We start from the raw sequence: 19,345 nt of genomic DNA, 5'->3' as shown, positions 1-19,345 counted from the left end.
CGCTCGGCCAAACTGAGCAAACGGGGGAGAAGGGCCTTGGTCAGGGAGGTGACCATGAACATGATGGTCACTCAGACAGAGCTCCAGAGTTCCTCTGTGGAGATGGGGCCTTCCAGAAGGACAATCGTCTCTGCAGCACTCCACCAATCAGGCTTTTATGGTAGAGTGGCCAAATGGAAGCCACTTCTCTGTAAAAGGCACATGGCAGCCCGCTTGCAGTTTTCCAAATGGCACATAAAGTACTCTCAGAGCATGAGAAGTAAGATTATCTGGTCTGATGAAACCAAGAGTGAACTTTTTGGCCTGAACGCCAAGCCTCCCGTGTGGAGGAAACCTGGCACAAGCTCTAAGGTGAAGCACGGTGGTGGCAGCATCATGTCTGGAGGAAACCTGGCACCATCCCTACAGTGAAGCATGGTGGTGGCAGCATCATGTCTGGAGGAAACCTGGCACCATCCCTACAGTGAAGCATGGTGGTGGCGGCATCATGTGGGGATGTTTTTCACCGGAACGGACTGGGAGACTAGTCAGTATGGAAGGAAAGATGAATGGAGCAAAGTACAGAGAGATCCTTGATGAAAACCTGCTCCAGAGCGCTCAGGACCTTAGACTGGGGCGAAGGTTCACCTTCAAACAGGACAACAACCCTAAGCACATGGCCAAGACAACGCAAGAGGGGCTTAGGGACAAGTCTGTGAATGACCTTAAGTGGCCCAGATAGAGCCTGTTACCCTCTGAAAGATCTCTGGAGACCTGAAAATAGCTGTGCAGCGACGCTCCCCATCCAACCTGACAAGAGTTTGAGAGGATCTGCAGAGAAGAATGGGTGAAACTCCCCAAATACAGGTGTGCCCAGCTTGTAGCGTCGTACCCAAGAAGACTCAAGGCTGTAATTGCTGCTAAATGTGCTTCAACATAGTACTGAGTAAAGGGTCTGAATACTTATGTAAATGTGACATTTCAGATTTTGTATTTTTAATAAGATTGCAACAAAAATCTAAACCTGTATTTGCTTTGTCATTATGGGGTATTGTGTGTAGATTGAGAAGAAAAAAACAATGTAATCAATTTTATAATCAGGCTGTAAAGTAAAAATATGTAGAAAAAGTCAAGGGGTCTGAATACTTTCCAAATGCACTGATATGTTACCCAATTACTGTTGTTGGGCACTGTCAGACGGACATCTTGGACTCTGGCCTAAACGTTACACAAATCCACAGAACAAAACACACAGATGTGAACACACACTGGGATTTATGGGAGGTTTTATTTGCATAAACAAATACAAAGATATCAAGAAGAGGGACGAGAGGGAGAAGGAGAGGAGGGAGGGATGGGAGAGAGAGAGTGGGGGGGTAGGAGTAGGGAGGGCAGAGAGGAGGGAGGGATGGGAGAGAGAGTGGGGGAGGAGGAGGGAGGTGAGGAGAGAGGGATGGGAGAAGTCTGGCAAAAAGTTTATTACCTTTGTACCAAGAACCAACACAACATCATTATCACATGTACAAATAAAAAAATGCAAAGAACATTATTTTGTAAGACCTCTAGTTAGGGCAATTACGGCACTTGAATAGACCGGATCGGTATATATGGTAGGTAAGCTACAGTGCAATTTATTTACAGTCAGTCACCTACATTGGGGTATAATACAATACCAACACACACTATAACACACTATAACGATAATGAGACTATAACTTATCTTCCCACTCAGTCATATTGTACGACTTCCTTATGAATTTCAATGAGCTTCTTTAATTTACCCATTCAACATAATATGATTGACAACGGATCAATTACACATAAAAGACATTGCATGATGCATATCGGTCAAATAAGGTGTGAAATACTGAAGGGAGACATGACATTACGGACCGACCCAGGTAGACGGGGCTCCCAGCCTTGAGCCAGCCTCTGTCTGTATCTGAACAGGTCAGTTCAGCACTGCATATACCTGGGACAGCATAGAATGGACGGCATGCTGTACCAGTTTAGTGTAGCAATGCTACTGTGAGACAGTGGGATTGATTTAGTTTGTGACTTGTAATTAAATTGGTGCGAGAACCAAGCAGCATGGCTACCAAGAGATACACAAAAATATATATATTTTAGGGGGATGATTGAGAGATTACTTTACACTCAAAATGAAAATCAGGGTGTTTCTTTGGCACCCTATTCCCTATATAGGGGTCAGAAGTAGTCTACAAAGGGAATAGAGTGATGTAGGGTGCTACAACATATGCTGAGGGTCTCCAAGACTTCCCCTACTTCCTCTACTCTGCTGGATGCTCAATTATGGAGTTGCATTAGTGTCAATAATCAAACAAAAATGATTTTTGGGTCAAATGTGGCTCTGTACGTCATGGTTGCCCCGAATTGGGGGCCCGGGGTGAGCCTGTGTCCCCCCAGGGAAGAGAGCTCGGTCCTGGGCTTCGTCCTAGACCATGGCGGCCTCCTGGGGCCTGGCCTCTTGGCTCTGGCTGGCCTCCTCCATCTCTCCCTGGGGACCTTCGTTACTGAAGAGGTAGTAGGGAGGGCTCTGCCGCGCCTCGATGATCAACACCCCCTCTGGCGACAAGGAGGCGAAGACCGTCACAGGGTCAACGTCGGTTGGAATCCTGGGAAGGAGAGAGAAAGAGAGAACATATGTGAGAGACTCGTACATAGAGGGTCTTGAAAAGGTTGGTAACTATAACAACAGAGAGAACAGGTGTGAGAGAAAGAGCAGGAAAAAATGAAGTGTACACCCCTGTGCTTGGACATCTTAAAAACATGAACCTCACCGCAGCAGTACGGCAAATACCGTTCGGTGCCAAGACACAGATTTGATTGACATCTTGTCAACAGCCTGCAGTTATATACAGAGGATTTAACACTATCAGTTATAAACAGAGGATTTAACACTATCAGTTATAAACAGAGGATTTAACACTATCAGTTATAAACAGAGGATTTAACACTATCAGTTATAAACAGAGGATTTAACACTATCAGTTATAAACAGAGGGTGTAAAACTGTCCGTGAGGAGAAACCTTGACTGCAGATGAAATTGTTGTTGAAAACTATTTTTTTCTCTCCCTCTTTGGCCTTCGCTCATTCCGAATACGTAATCTCACACCCCAGAGATAAATGTAAATGTATTTTCCAGGTTTTCATTAAAATGTTCTGGCTGCCATCATCTTTGTGGCGCCATGAGGGAGAGAATAATAAAGAAGAAGAAGAAATGAGACGGACTCGCTCCAGGCGCAGGACTGAGAAATAAAGATTCCAATTATACATAAAATGGCTGCCTGATGCAAAGTTTATTATCACCTGCAATTTCCATCTACATACTTTTCTAACCAGCTCATCCCAACAGCCAGGTGGACGGCTAGCAGACAATTTCAAGTTTTTCTTTCTCTATTTTCCTCCATGGTTTTTGTACTGAAAATATGATACATACTTTATATGACTAGATTAGCATAAATGGCTTCCTCATAAATGTGTAGTGAGAGTGGGAAAGAGAGAGAGAGAGAGAGAAAGAAAGAAAGAAAGAAAGAAAGAAAGAAAGAAAGAAAGAAAGAAAGAAAGAAAGAAAGAAAGGGGGGGAATGAGAGAGAGAGAAATAGAGCAAGAGAGATTCAGTGAGATATTTTTACCTTCTGTGAAAATGTTTAAGAGAATTCTAAAGGAAAGAGAGAAACTACCATACCAGAAAACTACCATTCGAGAAAACTACCATTCCAGAAAACTACCATTCCAGCAAACTACCATACCAGAAAACTACCATTCCAGAAAACTACCATTCCAGAAAACTACCATTCCAGTGTTTTACTTGCTATATTGTATTTACTTTGCCACCATGGCCTTTTTTGCCTTTACCTCCCTTATCTCACCTCATTTGCTCACATTGTATATAGACTTGTTTATACTGTATTATTGACTGTATGTTTGTTTTACTCCATGTGTAACTCTGTGTCGTTGTATCTGTCGAACTGCTTTGCTTTATCTTGGCCAGGTCACAATTGTAAATGAGAACTTGTTCTCAACTTGCCTACCTGGTTAAATAAAGGTGAAATAAAATAAATAAATAAAAAGGGAGAGAGAACGAGGAAGAGACAGAGTGTAGAGCGCGAGAGAGAGAGAGACAGAGAGTTTAGAGAGAGGGAGAGATACATTTATTTAGTTAGAGTGAGAGAAAGAGAGAGTGTGAAAGAGAGAGAGAGAAATGAGTTCTGTGTTGACAGGAATAAAAGTGAGATATAGTATTACCTTCCGTCAAAATGTTTAGGAGAATTCTGAAGGATGGAGAGAGGAGGACTTGTGTGATTGGACCAATATGAGATAAACTGACAGAGCTTGAAATGGTATCCTATTCCCTATGTAGTGCACTACTTTTAACCAGTTAGAATGCACCGGTCAGAATTAGTGCACTATATAGGGAATCGGTTGCTTTTTTAGACACAACCCTGCTCTGATTGGACCAATATGAGATAAACAGACAGAGATTCAAAGATGACCTTGGAGAAGATAGGAAATACAGTATCATTGGAAGATAGCCCAGACAGAAGTATACTGTATGGCTCTGGGTTTGAGCTAGAACTAGCCTTGTATCCCACAAACATCAGTGTGGTATTTATTAACCTATACTGAGGTTTGTCTTGTCTTTTCTCACTTATGACACTGTAGTAGCATGTCCATCCCATAACAATTCTAAACACACATTCTCGTCATATGTGTGACCTTGCTTACAGATGCTAACGTTGTCAGTCAGATAAATTGCGAGAGAGAAAGAAAGAAAGAAAGACAGAGAGTGAGAGATAGAGTAGCCAGAGAGAGTGAAATAAAGACAGACCCACAGACAGAGAGAGAGATAAAGAGAGAGAGAGAGAGAGAGAGAGAGAGAGAGAGAGAGAGAGAGAGAGAGAGAGAGAGAGAGAGAGAGAGAGAGAGAAGAGAAAACACCAGAAGGACAGAGAGAGAGGGAGGGGAGAGAAAGAGCGAGAACGAACGAGAGACAGCGACCCCAAATGGACTGGTATCTGGTCTTTGTCAAGGAGCATGGCCAAATAAAGCCCTCCGTCCATCCATCACAGGAGTTTCCATATGAGCTGCCAAGTGTTCCTAGGTCCTTAAATAAACAACCCAGCCTCACAGGCCTAGACCTAGAGTCTACCCTCCATTTCATTAGCATAACCCCTCTACAGTCTACCATCTTCACACACAACAGACAATTGCTTGTCTATAAGACAGGAGTTCAAGGAGGCCAGTGACCAATGGATAGAAGGGAAAGAGTGAGGGGAAAGAGATCCCTCAGACACACTCATGTGTGGAAAGTTGGAAGCGACTGAAGAGTTCAGGATAAATCACCCCTGGCTTCAAGGCTTCAATTCACGGTCCCTTATTTTCTCAATGCAGTATGGCATAGTCAGTGTCTCTCTGGCAAAGTCAAATCACTCATCCGGCTTATTACGAGCCACACCGGGCTGTAGAGCCTTATCTGTCCGGATGGGGTTTTTGTTTAACTCAGGCTACACTTCTTTTCATCTAGCCTATTGATTCTGTATGGCTGCCAAAAACTGTCCAGTTTTTTAAAGAATCAGGGGTAGTGAAACAGGGCTTGGGGGAAGAGAGAGAGAGGAGAGATAGAAGAGAGGGAAAGTGAGAGAAAGACACAGAGCGTGTGTGTGTTTGTCTGTGTGAGTGAGTGATCAGTTGTTGTGAGTGAGTGTGTGTATGTGTGAGTTAGTGTGTGTGTGTGTGTGTGTGTGTGTGTGTGTGTGTGTGTGTGTGTGTGTGTGTGTGTGTGTGTGTGTGTGTGTGTGTGTGTGTGTGTGTGTGTGTGTGTGTGTGTGTGTGTGTGTGTGTGTGTGTGTGTGTGTGTGTGTCTGAGTGTGTGTGTGTGTGTGTGTGTGTGTGTGTGTGTGTGTGTGTGTGTGTGTGTGTGTGTGTGTGTGTGTGTGTGTGTGTGTGTGTGTGTGTGTGTGTGTGTGTGTGTGTGTGTGTGTGTGTGTGTGTGTGCCAGTGCAGCTGATGGACTGAGTCAATCTGAAGCAGTCCAGTATTATTATGTCTATCACAGGAATAGAGACAGGAGGCAAAGTGACAATGACAATCCACCCACAGCCCTGAATAACAAACACACTGAGACCTTCATAGCAGAACACACAGGAATGTCATTCCAGAGAGAGACTTCCAGGGACATTGAGTTACAGTGTGTTTGCTTCTTGAATAACTAAAGTAGTTAACCTTGGCGATGCACTATATTTTCACTCCAGAACATTTAGAGAAAAATGTTCTGTAGTGAATCATTTTAATTGAATTCTATCTCTACAGACACCATCCTATAAGACCACAATCAATTGATAGATCAATCATGTCAAAAGAAGCCGAGCAGTATCATGAATACAGTCACAGTTAAAGGCCGTTGACTGTGACTCGACTCAATGTGCATCAGAGTTGAATAACCTGCCAGAAATAGCCCAGCTCCAGTCTTTTAGACTAAAAACAACATACGGTTTCTCATGCATGTATACATTAGATTAGGCAGTACAGGAATGTCTCCTCTCTCTCTCTCTCTCTCTCCCTCTCCCTCTCTCCCTCTCTCTCCCTCTCTCTCTCTCCCTCTCCACTGAGTGTAGCCTACTGTACTCTACAGCCAGAGAATTCCTGTATTGAGGACAGTTATTTTTATACACACTATTCTATCTCTCAGTCCGTCTCTTGCTTCTGGTTTAGCTTAGCTGGAGCACAACGTGTGTGTGTGTGTGTGTTTGTGTGTGTGTGCGTGCAGGTGTGAGTGTTTGTGTGATCTAAGGGATTCCAATTACAAGGCTTGGTGATATGATGACAGAGAGAGTAGTGCTGGAGCCGGTGCAGACCAGCTGCCTACTAATTAGCCAAGGGGAAATGAACTACATTGAAGTGATGCCTGTAAGACACTACCTGTGTCCCAAATGGCCCCTTATTCCCTATATAGTACACTACTTTTGACTGGGACCTATAGTGTGTTAATATATAATAATATAATTTGTGTACTGTAGGGAAGACAGTGCTATTTGGAAGGCAAGGCAGTGCCCCTGTACTCATGATTAGCACCACTGTCTGATATTCCATAGTCCCAATTAACAGGGGCATGGCTCTATGGAACATTCTACACACTAGATGCCTTTCTTGGGATACTGGGACAATCAGCTGATTTTTAGATATAAGATCATATGACAATAGATGTTTAAAATGTCTGCTAGATTAGCTGTGGGAAGACTGTAGGAGGTAGCGTAATCCTAAAGGAACAACTGTTTATCGGTTGTTGATGTTTAGGGCGTCTAGGAATGAGCGGCACCTTAAATATTGGCTGATATGAAAATAGCTGTTTGAAATATCTGATGACCCGTGGGGAGAGTGTAGGAAGTAGGGTAATCCTAAAGGAACAACTGTTTATCAGTTGTTGTCATTGTTTTGCGTGCCTAGGAATGAGACAACATTTTTTTATATTGGATTGTATAACAATCGATGTGTGAAATGTCTGTCTGATAATCTGTGGGTACTGGGGAGACTGCTGAAAACCTGTGGGTACTGGGGAGACTGCTGATAATCTGTGGGTACTGGGGAGACTGCTGAAAACCTGTGGGTACTGGGGAGACTGCTGATAATCTGTGGGTACTGGGGAGACTGCTGATAATTTGTGGGTATTGGGGAGACTGCTGATAATCTGTGGGTATTGGGGAAACTGCTGATAATCTGTGGGTATTGGGGAGACTGCTGATAATCTGTGGTTACTGGGGAGACTGCTGATAATCTGTGGGTATTGGGGAGACTGCTAATAATCTGTGGTTACTGGGGAGACTGCTGATACTCTGTGGGTACTGGGGAGACTGCTGATAATCTGTGGGTACTGGGGAGACTGCTGATAATCTGTGGGTTCTGGGGAGACTGCTGATAATCTGTGGGTATTGGGGAAACTGCTGATAATCTGTGGGTATTGGGGAGACTGCTGATAATCTGTGGGTACTGGGGAGACTGCAGATAATATGTGGGTATTGGGGAGACTGCTGATAATCTGTGGGTATTGGGGAGAGTGGTGATAATCTGTGGGTACTGGGGAGACTGCTGATAGTCTGTGGGTATTGGGGAGACTGCTGATAATCTGTGGATACTGGGGAGACTGCTGATAATCTGTGGGTATTGGGGAGACTGCTGATAATCTGTGGGTTTTGGGGAGACTGCTGATAATCTGTGTGTACTGGGGAGACTGCTGATAATCTGCGGGTATTGGGGAGACTGCTGATAATCTGTGGGTATTGGGGAGACTGGTGATAATCTGTGGGTACTGGGGAGACTGGGGTATTGGGAGACTGCTGATAATCTGTAGGTACTGGGGAGACTGCTGATAATCTGTGGGTACTGGGGAGACTGCTGATAATCTGTGGGTACTGGGAGACTGCTGATAATCTGTGGGTATTGGGGAGACTGCTGATAATCTGTGGGTATTGGGGAGACTGCTGTGGGTACTGGGGAGACTGCTGATAATCTGTGGGTATTGGGGAGACTGCTGATAATCTATGGGTACTGGGGAGACTGGTGATAATCTGTGGGTATTGGGGAGACTGTTGATAATCTGTGGGTACTGGGGAGACTGCTGATAATCTGTGGGTATTGGGGAGACTGCTGATAATCTGTGTGTACTGGGGAGACTGCTGATAATCTGTGGGTATTGGGGAGACTGCTGATAATCTGTGGGTATTGGGGAGACTGCTGATAATCTGTGGGTATTGGGGAGACTGGTGATAATCTGTGGGTATTGGGGAGACTGCTGATAATCTGTGGGTACTGGGGAGACTGCTGATAATCTGTGGGTATTGGGGAGACTGGTGATAATCTGTGGGTACTGGGGAGACTGCTGATAATCTGTGGGTACTGGGGAGACTGCTGATAATCTGTGGGTACTGGGGAGACTGCTGATAATATGTGGGTATTGGGGAGACTGCTGATAATCTGTGGGTACTGGGGACACTGCTGATAATCTTTGGGTACTGGGGAGACTGCTGATAATCTGTGGGTATTGGGGAGAATGGTGATAATCTGTGGGCACTGGGGAGACTGCTGATAATCTGTGGGTATTGGGGAGACTGCTGATAATCTGTGGGTACTGGGGAGACTGCTGATAATCTGTGGGTATTGGGGAGACTGGTGATAATCTGTGGGTACTGGGGAGACTGCTGATAATCTGTGGGTACTGGGGAGACTGCTGATAATCTGTGGGTACTGGGGAGACTGCTGATAATCTGTGGGTACTGGGGAGACTGCTGATAATCTGTGGGTACTGGGGAGACTGCTGATAATCTGTGGGTATTGGGGAGACTGGTGATAATCTGTGGGTACTGGGGAGACTGCTGATAATCTGTGGGTACTGGGGAGACTGCTGATAATCTGTGGGTACTGGGGAGACTGCTGATAATCTGTGGGTACTGGGGAGACTGCTGATAATATGTGGGTATTGGGGAGACTGATAATCTGTGGGTACTGGGGAGACTGCTGATAATCTGTGGGTACTGGGGAGACTGCTGATAATCTGTGGGTACTGGGGAGACTGCTGATAATCTGTGGGTACTGGGGAGACTGCTGATAATCTGTGGGTACTGGGGAGACTGCTGATAATCTGTGGGTACTGGGGAGACTGCTGATAATCTGTGGGTACTGGGGAGACTGCTGATAATCTGTGGGTACTGGGGAGACTGCTGATAATCTGTGGGTATTGGGGAGACTGCTGATAATCTGTGGGTATTGGGGAGACTGCTGATAATCTGTGGGTACTGGGGAGACTGCAGATAATATGTGGGTATTGGGGAGACTGCTGATAATCTGTGGGTACTGGGTACTGGGATAATCTGACTGGGGAGACTGCTGATAATCTGTGGGTATTGGGGAGACTGCTGATAATCTGTGGGTACTGGGGAGACTGCTGATAATCTGTGTGTACTGGGGAGACTGCTGATAATCTGTGGGTATTGGGGAGACTGCTGATAATCTGTGGGTATTGGGGAGACTGCTGATAATCTGTGGGTACTGGGGAGACTGCTGATAATCTGTGGGTATTGGGGAGAGTGCTGATAATCTGTGGGTACTGGGGAGACTGCTGATAGTCTGTGGGTATTGGGGAGACTGCTGATAATCTGTGGATACTGGGGAGACTGCTGATAATCTGTGGGTATTGGGGAGACTGCTGATAATCTGTGGGTATTGGGGAGACTGCTGATAATCTGTGTGTACTGGGGAGACTGCTGATAATCTGCGGGTATTGGTGAGACTGCTGATAATCTGTGGGTATTGGGGAGACTGCTGATAATCTGTGGGTATTGGGGAGACTGGTGATAATCTGTGGGTATTGGGGAGACTGCTGATAATCTGTGGGTACTGGGGAGACTGCTGATAATCTGTGGGTATTGGGGAGACTGGTGATAATCTGTGGGTACTGGGGAGACTGCTGATAATCTGTGGGTACTGGGGAGACTGCTGATAATCTGTGGGTACTGGGGAGACTGCTGATAATCTGTGGGTACTGGGGAGACTGCTGATAATATGTGGGTATTGGGGAGACTGCTGATAATCTGTGGGTACTGGGGACACTGCTGATAATCTGTGGGTACTGGGGAGACTGCTGATAATCTGTGGGTATTGGGGAGACTGGTGATAATCTGTGGGCACTGGGGAGACTGCTGATAATCTGTGGGTATTGGGGAGACTGCTGATAATCTGTGGGTACTGGGGAGACTGCTGATAATCTGGGGGTATTGGGGAGACTGGTGATAATCTGTGGGTACTGGGGAGACTGCTGATAATCTGTGGGTACTGGGGAGACTGCTGATAATCTGTGGGTACTGGGGAGACTGCTGATAATCTGTGGGTACTGGGGAGACTGCTGATAATATGTGGGTATTGGGGAGACTGCTGATAATCTGTGGGTACTGGGGAGACTGCTGATAATCTGTGGGTACTGGGGAGACTGCTGATAATATGTGGGTATTGGGGAGACTGCTGATAATCTGTGGGTACTGGGGAGACTGCTGATAATCTGTGGGTACTGGGGAGACTGCTGATAATATGTGGGTATTGGGGAGACTGCTGATAATCTGTGGGTACTGGGGAGACTGCTGATAATCTGTGGGTACTGGGGAGACTGCTGATAATCTGTGGGTACTGGGGAGACTGCTGATAATCTGTGGGTACTGGGGAGACTGCTGGTAATCTGTGGGTACTGGGGAGACTGCTGATAATCTGTGGGTACTGGGGAGACTGCTGATAATCTGTGGGTACTGGGGAGACTGCTGATAATCTGTGGGTATTGGGGAGACTGCTGATAATCTGTGGGTATTGGGGAGACTGCTGATAATCTGTGGGTACTGGGGAGACTGCTGATAATCTGTGGGTATTGGGGAGAGTGCTGATAATCTGTGGGTACTGGGGAGACTGCTGATAGTCTGTGGGTATTGGGGAGACTGCTGATAATCTGTGGATACTGGGGAGACTGCTGATAATCTGTGGGTATTGGGGAGACTGCTGATAATCTGTGGGTACTGGGAGACTGCTGATAATCTGCGGGTGGGAGACTGCTGATAATCTGTGGGTATTGGGGAGACTGCTGATAATCTGTGGGTATTGGGGAGACTGGTGATAATCTGTGGGTATTGGGGAGACTGCTGATAATCTGTGGGTACTGGGAGACTGCTGATAATCTGTGGGTATTGGGGAGACTGGTGATAATCTGTGGGTACTGGGGAGACTGCTGATAATCTGTGGGTACTGGGGAACTGCTGATAATCTGTGGGTACTGGGGAGACTGCTGATAATCTGTGGGTACTGGGGAGACTGCTGATAATATGTGGGTATTGGGGAGACTGCTGATAATCTGTGGGTACTGGGGAGACTGCTGATAATCTGTGGGTACTGGGGAGACTGCTGATAATCTGTGGGTATTGGGGAGAATGGTGATAATCTGTGGGCACTGGGGAGACTGCTGATAATCTGTGGGTATTGGGGAGACTGCTGATAATCTGTGGGTACTGGGGAGACTGCTGATAATCTGTGGGTATTGGGGAGACTGGTGATAATCTGTGGGTACTGGGGAGACTGCTGATAATCTGTGGGTACTGGGGAGACTGCTGATAATCTGTGGGTACTGGGAGACTGCTGATAATCTGTGGGTACTGGGAGACTGCTGATAATATGTGGGTATTGGGAGACTGCTGATAATCTGTGGGTACTGGGGAGACTGCTGATAATCTGTGGGTACTGGGGAGACTGCTGATAATCTGTGGGTACTGGGGAGACTGCTGATAATCTGTGGGTACTGGGGAGACTGCTGATAATCTGTGGGTACTGGGAGACTGCTGATAATCTGTGGGTACTGGGGAGACTGCTGATAATCTGTGGGTACTGGGGAGACTGCTGATAATCTGTGAGTACTGGGGAGACTGCTGATAATCTGTGGGTATTGGGGAGACTGCTGATAAGCTGTGGGTATTGGGAGACTGCTGATAATCTGTGGGTACTGGGGAGACTGCTGATAATCTGTGGGTACTGGGGAGACTGCTGATAATCTGTGGGTACTGGGGAGACTGCTGATAATCTGGGGGTATTGGGGAGACTGGTGATAATCTGTGGGTACTGGGGAGACTGCTGATAATCTGTGGGTACTGGGGAGACTGCTGATAATCTGTGGGTACTGGGGAGACTGCTGATAATCTGTGGGTACTGGGGAGACTGCTGATAATATGTGGGTATTGGGGAGACTGCTGATAATCTGTGGGTACTGGGGAGACTGCTGATAATCTGCGGGTACTGGGGAGACTGCTGATAATATGTGGGTATTGGGGAGACTGCTGATAATCTGTGGGTACTGGGGAGACTGCTGATAATCTGTGGGTACTGGGGAGACTGCTGATAATATGTGGGTATTGGGGAGACTGCTGATAATCTGTGGGTACTGGGGAGACTGCTGATAATCTGTGGGTACTGGGGAGACTGCTGATAATATGTGGGTATTGGGGAGACTGCTGATAATCTGTGGGTACTGGGGAGACTGCTGATAATCTGTGGGTACTGGGGAGACTGCGGATAATCTGTGGGTACTGGGGAGACTGCTGATAATCTGTGGGTACTGGGGAGACTGCTGGTAATCTGTGGGTACTGGGGAGACTGCTGATAATCTGTGGGTACTGGGGAGACTGCTGATAATCTGTGGGTACTGGGGAGACTGCTGATAATCTGTGGGTATTGGGGAGACTGCTGATGATCTGTGGATACTGGGGAGACTGCTGATAATCTGTGGGTATTGGGGAGACTGCTGATAATCTGTGGGTATTGGGGAGACTGCTGATAATCTGTGTGTACTGGGGAGACTGCTGATAATCTGCGGGTATTGGGGAGACTGCTGATAATCTGTGGGTATTGGGGAGACTGCTGATAATCTGTGGGTATTGGGGAGACTGGTGATAATCTGTGGGTATTGGGGAGACTGCTGATAATCTGTGGGTACTGGGGAGACTGCTGATAATCTGTGGGTATTGGGGAGACTGGTGATAATCTGTGGGTACTGGGGAGACTGCTGATAATCTGTGGGTACTGGGGAGACTGCTGACAATCTGTGGGTACTGGGGAGACTGCTGATAATCTGTGGGTACTGGGGAGACTGCTGATAATATGTGGGTATTGGGGAGACTGCTGATAATCTGTGGGTACTGGGGACACTGCTGATAATCTTTGGGTACTGGGGAGACTGCTGATAATCTGTGGGTATTGGGGAGAATGGTGATAATCTGTGGGCACTGGGGAGACTGCTGATAATCTGTGGGTATTGGGGAGACTGCTGATAATCTGTGGGTACTGGGGAGACTGCTGATAATCTGTGGGTATTGGGGAGACTGGTGATAATCTGTGGGTACTGGGGAGACTGCTGATAATCTGTGGGTACTGGGGAGACTGCTGATAATCTGTGGGTACTGGGGAGACTGCTGATAATATGTGGGTATTGGGGAGACTGCTGATAATCTGTGGGTACTGGGGAGACTGCTGATAATCTGTGGGTACTGGGGAGACTGCTGATAATCTGTGGGTACTGGGGAGACTGCTGATAATCTGTGGGTACTGGGGAGACTGCTGATAATCTGTGGGTACTGGGGAGACTGCTGATAATCTGTGGGTACTGGGGAGACTGCTGATAATCTGTGGGTACTGGGGAGACTGCTGATAATCTGTGAGTACTGGGGAGACTGCTGATAATCTGTGGGTATTGGGGAGACTGCTGATAAAATGTGGGTATTGGGGAGACTGCTGATAATCTGTGGGTACTGGGGAGACTGCTGATAATCTGTGGGTACTGGGGAGACTGCTGATAATCTGTGGGTACTGGGGAGACTGCTGATAACCTGTGGGTATTGGGGAGACTGGTGATAATCTGTGGGTACTGGGGAGACTGCTGATAATCTGTGGGTACTGGGGAGACTGCTGATAATCTGTGGGTACTGGGGAGACTGCTGATAATCTGTGGGTATTGGGGAGACTGCTGATAATCTGTGGGTATTGGGGAGACTGCTGATAATCTGTGGGTACTGGGGAGACTGCTGATAATCTGTGGGTACTGGGGAGACTGCTGATAATCTGTGGGTACTGGGGAGACTGCTGATAATCTGTGGGTATTGGGGAGACTGCTGATAATCTGTGGGTACTGGGGAGACTGCTGATAATCTGTGGGTACTGGGGAGACTGCTGATAATCTGTGGGTATTGGGGAGACTGCTGATAATCTGTGGGTACTGGGGAGACTGCTGATAATCTTTGGGTACTGGGGAGACTGCTGATAATCTGTGGGTACTGGGGAGACTGCAATAAGTAAAGTGATCCTAAAGGCGCATCAGTTTACCGGTGGTTGTTTTTGTTATTGTTGTTGTTGTTATTGTTCCAGGCAGCTACGGATACTCACTGTATCTTCTTTGTGAAGTTCTTTGTCACGATGCCTCCTTCCTCCTGCTTCTCTTCATGTTTCCCTGTGGGAAAAACAACATGAAAGTGATACTTTGTCAAATTGTGTAATCTCTCTTGCTTGGTCATAGCTTCTGATAAGTGGGAGATGCAATCAACAACATGTCATGTTGCAAAAATCTCACTGTCGTTTTCTGAAACGCAGGATTGTGGAGTCCAGAATTTAACATGGAGTTGAGACATAGTCCTTGGTGTAAGGGTGGGTCATATAATTAAATTAAATTCAACTCAAACGGGCAGCAGGTAGCCTAGTGGTTAGAGCGTTGGACCAGTAACTGAAAGGTTGCTGGATCGAATCCATGAACTGACAAGGTAAAAATCTGATGTTCTGCCCTTGAACAAGGCAGTTAACCCACTGTTCCCTGGTAGGCAGTCATTGTAAATAAGAGTTTGTTCTTAACTGACATTCCTAATTAGGCAAATTTAAAAAGGACTTTATTATTATCACAGGAATGACGCAGAACACCCCTACCCATTTCCCATCTTAACCCTACTTCTTCTCAGATGATGAAATCGCCAACCCTGACAGAGGGAGGAAGAGAGAAATGGAAGGAAAGATCTGGAAAGATCTGGGAAGCTCCAGAATGAAGGACACCTCATCTTAATAAAGTCCTGTTTATGACTCCTGTCTGTGCAGCTGCTCTGAATGCTAAATGTCAGCGTAGCAGCCACTGCCCTACCCAGCTATGTGCAACCTTATACCCCCGCTGTGTGACGTCTACACCTAAGGAAAGTGCTGGACTGGCCTAGAGCTCTAGAGAGAATAGAAACATAACCACAGCTCTGGTCTGGAGAGAATAGAAACATAACCACAGCTCTGGTCTGGAGAGAATAGAAACATAACCACAGCTCTGGTCTGGAGAGAATAGAAACATAACTACAGCTCTGGTCTGGAGAGAATAGAAACATAACCACAGCTCTGGTCTGGAGAGAATAGAAACATAACTACAGCTCTGGTCTGGAGAGAATAGAAACATAACCACAGCTCTGGTCTGGAGAGAATAGAAACATAACCACAGCTCTGGTCTGGAGAGAATAGAAACATAACCACAGCTCTGGTCTGGAGAGAATAGAAACATAACCACAGCTCTGGTCTGGAGAGAATAGAAACATAACTACAGCTCTGGTCTGGAGAGAATAGAAACATAACCACAGCTCTGGTCTGGAGAGAATAGAAACATAACCACAGCTCTGGTCTGGAGAGAATAGAAACATAACCACAGCTCTGGTCTGGAGAGAATAGAAACTGTCCTGGAGAGAACACAACCAACCACAGCCTCTCTCTCAGTCTCCTTGAACCTCTCAACCTCTCTCAGTCTCCATGAGCCTCTCATCCTCCCTCAGTCCCGTGTGGTACGGATGTCACATTCCTAACTGCCTTGGTAACACACTCAGACTGCACTTGTCATATCACATTAGTTTCTTAATTGCAAGTATGATATACATCCATTCAAAGTGTCTTTTTATTTGCTTCAGCACCAAGGACACACTGCTTTGTGATAACTCAGAAACTACTACAAGGCAAAAACTCTGTTCAGCCAAAGTTAGGTTGACTTTTGACGGTTACTATCAACACATGACATGAGAGAAAGCACAGACTGGCCACGTCAACCCCGACTTTAACATGCTTATGACATGCTCACACAGACACACACTTAGAACAGGCCAGGCAGAGGCAGGCAGTCAGGAAGAGCCCCCAGAGGCAGGCAGGCCTTAGCTCCATGGCGCTAGCTGACTGAATGACCCAAATGGCACACCAACACTGTGTTTATAAAAAGCTCTGTATGAGGCCTAGTCTCTTCTCTCCGGTAACTTCCACTCCACCTGGCCTTCTTCAGTTGTCCGTTAAATACTTAGTCTACAGTCTAAAGAAGCCATGGACAGCTTTAAATATATGTTATACTTATTTCAACCTACATTCAGGACCTGGTAAAAACATAACAAACTCAAAGATTGTATGGACACCCTGGATATGAGGTTTATATAACACCTGTACTTATTTAGTTCTACAATCAGCACAGTTCAGTTCATTTTACTTCAGTAAATCAGTTCAGTGCCTGGTAACACAACAAATGTAAAGATTATACTGTATGAATTGATTAAATACTCAAGGGGGCTGTACGCACTAATCAGCTATCGCCAGGCAGAATAATACTTCCAGAAACAAGCTGTTCAGTGTATTTGGTTCCTAGGATCAGAGCATGGTAGCACAACAAGAGCATATGATTAAAAAATTACTGAAGGGTCTCGTCAGCTATCACCGGGCAGAATAACAGGTCCAAAACATTCTCTAATACTAACAGCAGTGTGTTGCTTGTCTCCTTCTGGACAGAGACTGTTGTCATGAGACTTCCTCACTTAAATCTATATCTGTCTCATGGGTGAGTGATTCTGGAGGCATCTGAACAGGTGCCTGAGCTTGATGAACAGGGCTGGCAATCTGCAAGTCATGGACCCTACTAGGTTGTAGGGTCTTCAAACATCCTTATCATATGAGCTGGCTATGAGAATATATGATGTACATATTTGAAATATGAATATAACTATTTTGTAAATAATCATGTCTATTGTGTACTTTAATTGCATGTATGAGATGATGCATATAATTTTATTTTCAAATGTGAAACACTAGCCTATATAAGTACAGTTGTTAATGTTTCTTATTGATCCCCAAAGCAACTGCACTCTGACAATAAACCTTTTTTTTTAGATGTGTTCAAGTCGATTACTGTATATTTGAAGTAGGGCTATGGCTCTATTCAATCCGTATTGCGGAAGTTCAGCGTTACAGTGTGGTTGAAATTTAAAGGCAATGTTCCCGCGTTATCGGAGATTGCGTTCACTGTAAACGCTGCATACAGTATGACGCCTCAATCGGAAATTACCTTTACATTTATATCGCGCAATCTGTAACGCCGCAGAGATACAGATTGAATAGAGCCTAAACTAATATGTCCTCACCTGATACTTCTACAAACCCATCTTTGGTTTTGATGTTAAGTTCCTCTGGTTTGAAGCTGTGGACGTTCACACAAACTTTCCACGGCTCTCCCGGCGTCTGGGTCGGAGAACTGCGGGGAGACTCGCTGTATCTCGTGCTGTACACAGGCGGCTGCCCAGTTGATACACGCGTTGGTGGAAACCCTGTGCGCAGAGTGCCCGTGAATGGTGCGGAAAGCCGCGTGCTGAGCCGGCTAGGCCGGGCCCAACCGGGCCAGTCCATTGACATGTCTTCAGGGAAAGGGGACATCCCAAAGTCATCGTCCATAAACCGAGAGGCCAGTGACGGACTCTCTCTGAAAGGGTCTCGGGGGACCCTCTGCCTACTCCCCAGCGTTCCCAGAGTGTAGAAGTCTTCTGCCATGATCAACTGGCTGCTGCTCCAAATAAGAAAAGTAAGAAAAAAGCGGCACCTTAAATATTGGCTCTGTCCAAGTTTACTCTCCCCAAGCTGACAATTGCCAAAGTAATATAAATATATAGTAGACAATCAGAAAAAAAAGTTGTAAACCAGATGATTTGCTAAAAACAAAAGTTTATCTATGTTTTTCTAGTGTTGCGCTCAAGACAGTTACGCATCGAATCACCCCAAAATAACGGACATCGACTTGTGACGATCCCTTCCCTTAGTATCCTCGAAGTTGAATACAGTCTTTGAGTTGAACTGACCTTATATCGACTGAAAGACCGTTTTATATGTCTACCGTTTTCCCTGACAGTGAGTGTGCACAACAATGTCCAGAAAGTGTGCGGTGCCTCCGGGCGCCACAACGCAACAGCTGACAGAAGAAGCCCCTCCCTGTCCGTCCAAGTTTAGCCATTAGCGCTGGATGGTGTCACTAGTCCAACAGTCTTGTCCGTTGAAACCGTCCATACCCCAGTGACTCATTATCTTTTTAATAGAAAATAACGCATGGCTTCAGGCGCAGCCTGGGAGAGAGGTGGAGACTCAGAGGCTGGGGGAGAGCAAGGGGCAAACACACTGATGTCACCACACGGATAAAACAATATAACTAATGAGTCAGGTTTGTCAGTATGTATGACATGTATTTACGGTGTGTCTGTACAGTTGGCCGTAGTCAAAAAAAATACTTTAGGGTTAGTGATCTTTCCAATAGAATCATTTAGTGTCGCCTAGTTAAATAAAGGTTACAAAAAAAAGAATTGTCAACTCTATCATACTAGTATTGTAATCCTGTCGTTTAATTCCTGTCGAAAATAACATGTTTTTTTTTTTTTACCTTTATTAGTCAGTTAAGAACTAATTCTTATTTACAATGAAGTCCTACCAAAAGGCAAAATACCTCCTGTGGGGATGGGGTCTGGGATTAAA

At 45.9% G+C, this 19,345-nt stretch overlaps 1 protein-coding gene across 1 annotated transcript; it reads right to left on the bottom strand.

The window, feature by feature from the left end:
• Positions 1-1,248: 1,248 nt before the first annotated feature.
• On the bottom strand, positions 1,249-18,846 carry LOC118375390 (heat shock protein beta-8-like). Its single transcript, XM_035761930.2, has 3 exons — positions 17,974-18,846; positions 14,954-15,017; positions 1,249-2,615 (listed from the first exon to the last, which is right to left on the bottom strand). Exons 1-3 carry the CDS (start codon positions 18,374-18,376, stop codon positions 2,435-2,437), a joined length of 648 nt encoding a protein of 215 aa, XP_035617823.1. The 5' UTR covers positions 18,377-18,846; the 3' UTR covers positions 1,249-2,434.
• Positions 18,847-19,345: the final 499 nt, after the last annotated feature.

This window comes from Oncorhynchus keta, chromosome 25 (genome assembly GCF_023373465.1).
Source record: "Oncorhynchus keta strain PuntledgeMale-10-30-2019 chromosome 25, Oket_V2, whole genome shotgun sequence".
NCBI classification, from domain to species: domain Eukaryota; kingdom Metazoa; phylum Chordata; class Actinopteri; order Salmoniformes; family Salmonidae; genus Oncorhynchus; species Oncorhynchus keta.
The sequence above is the reverse complement of the archived record's forward strand: the minus strand, read 5'-3'. Positions and strand labels throughout refer to the sequence as shown.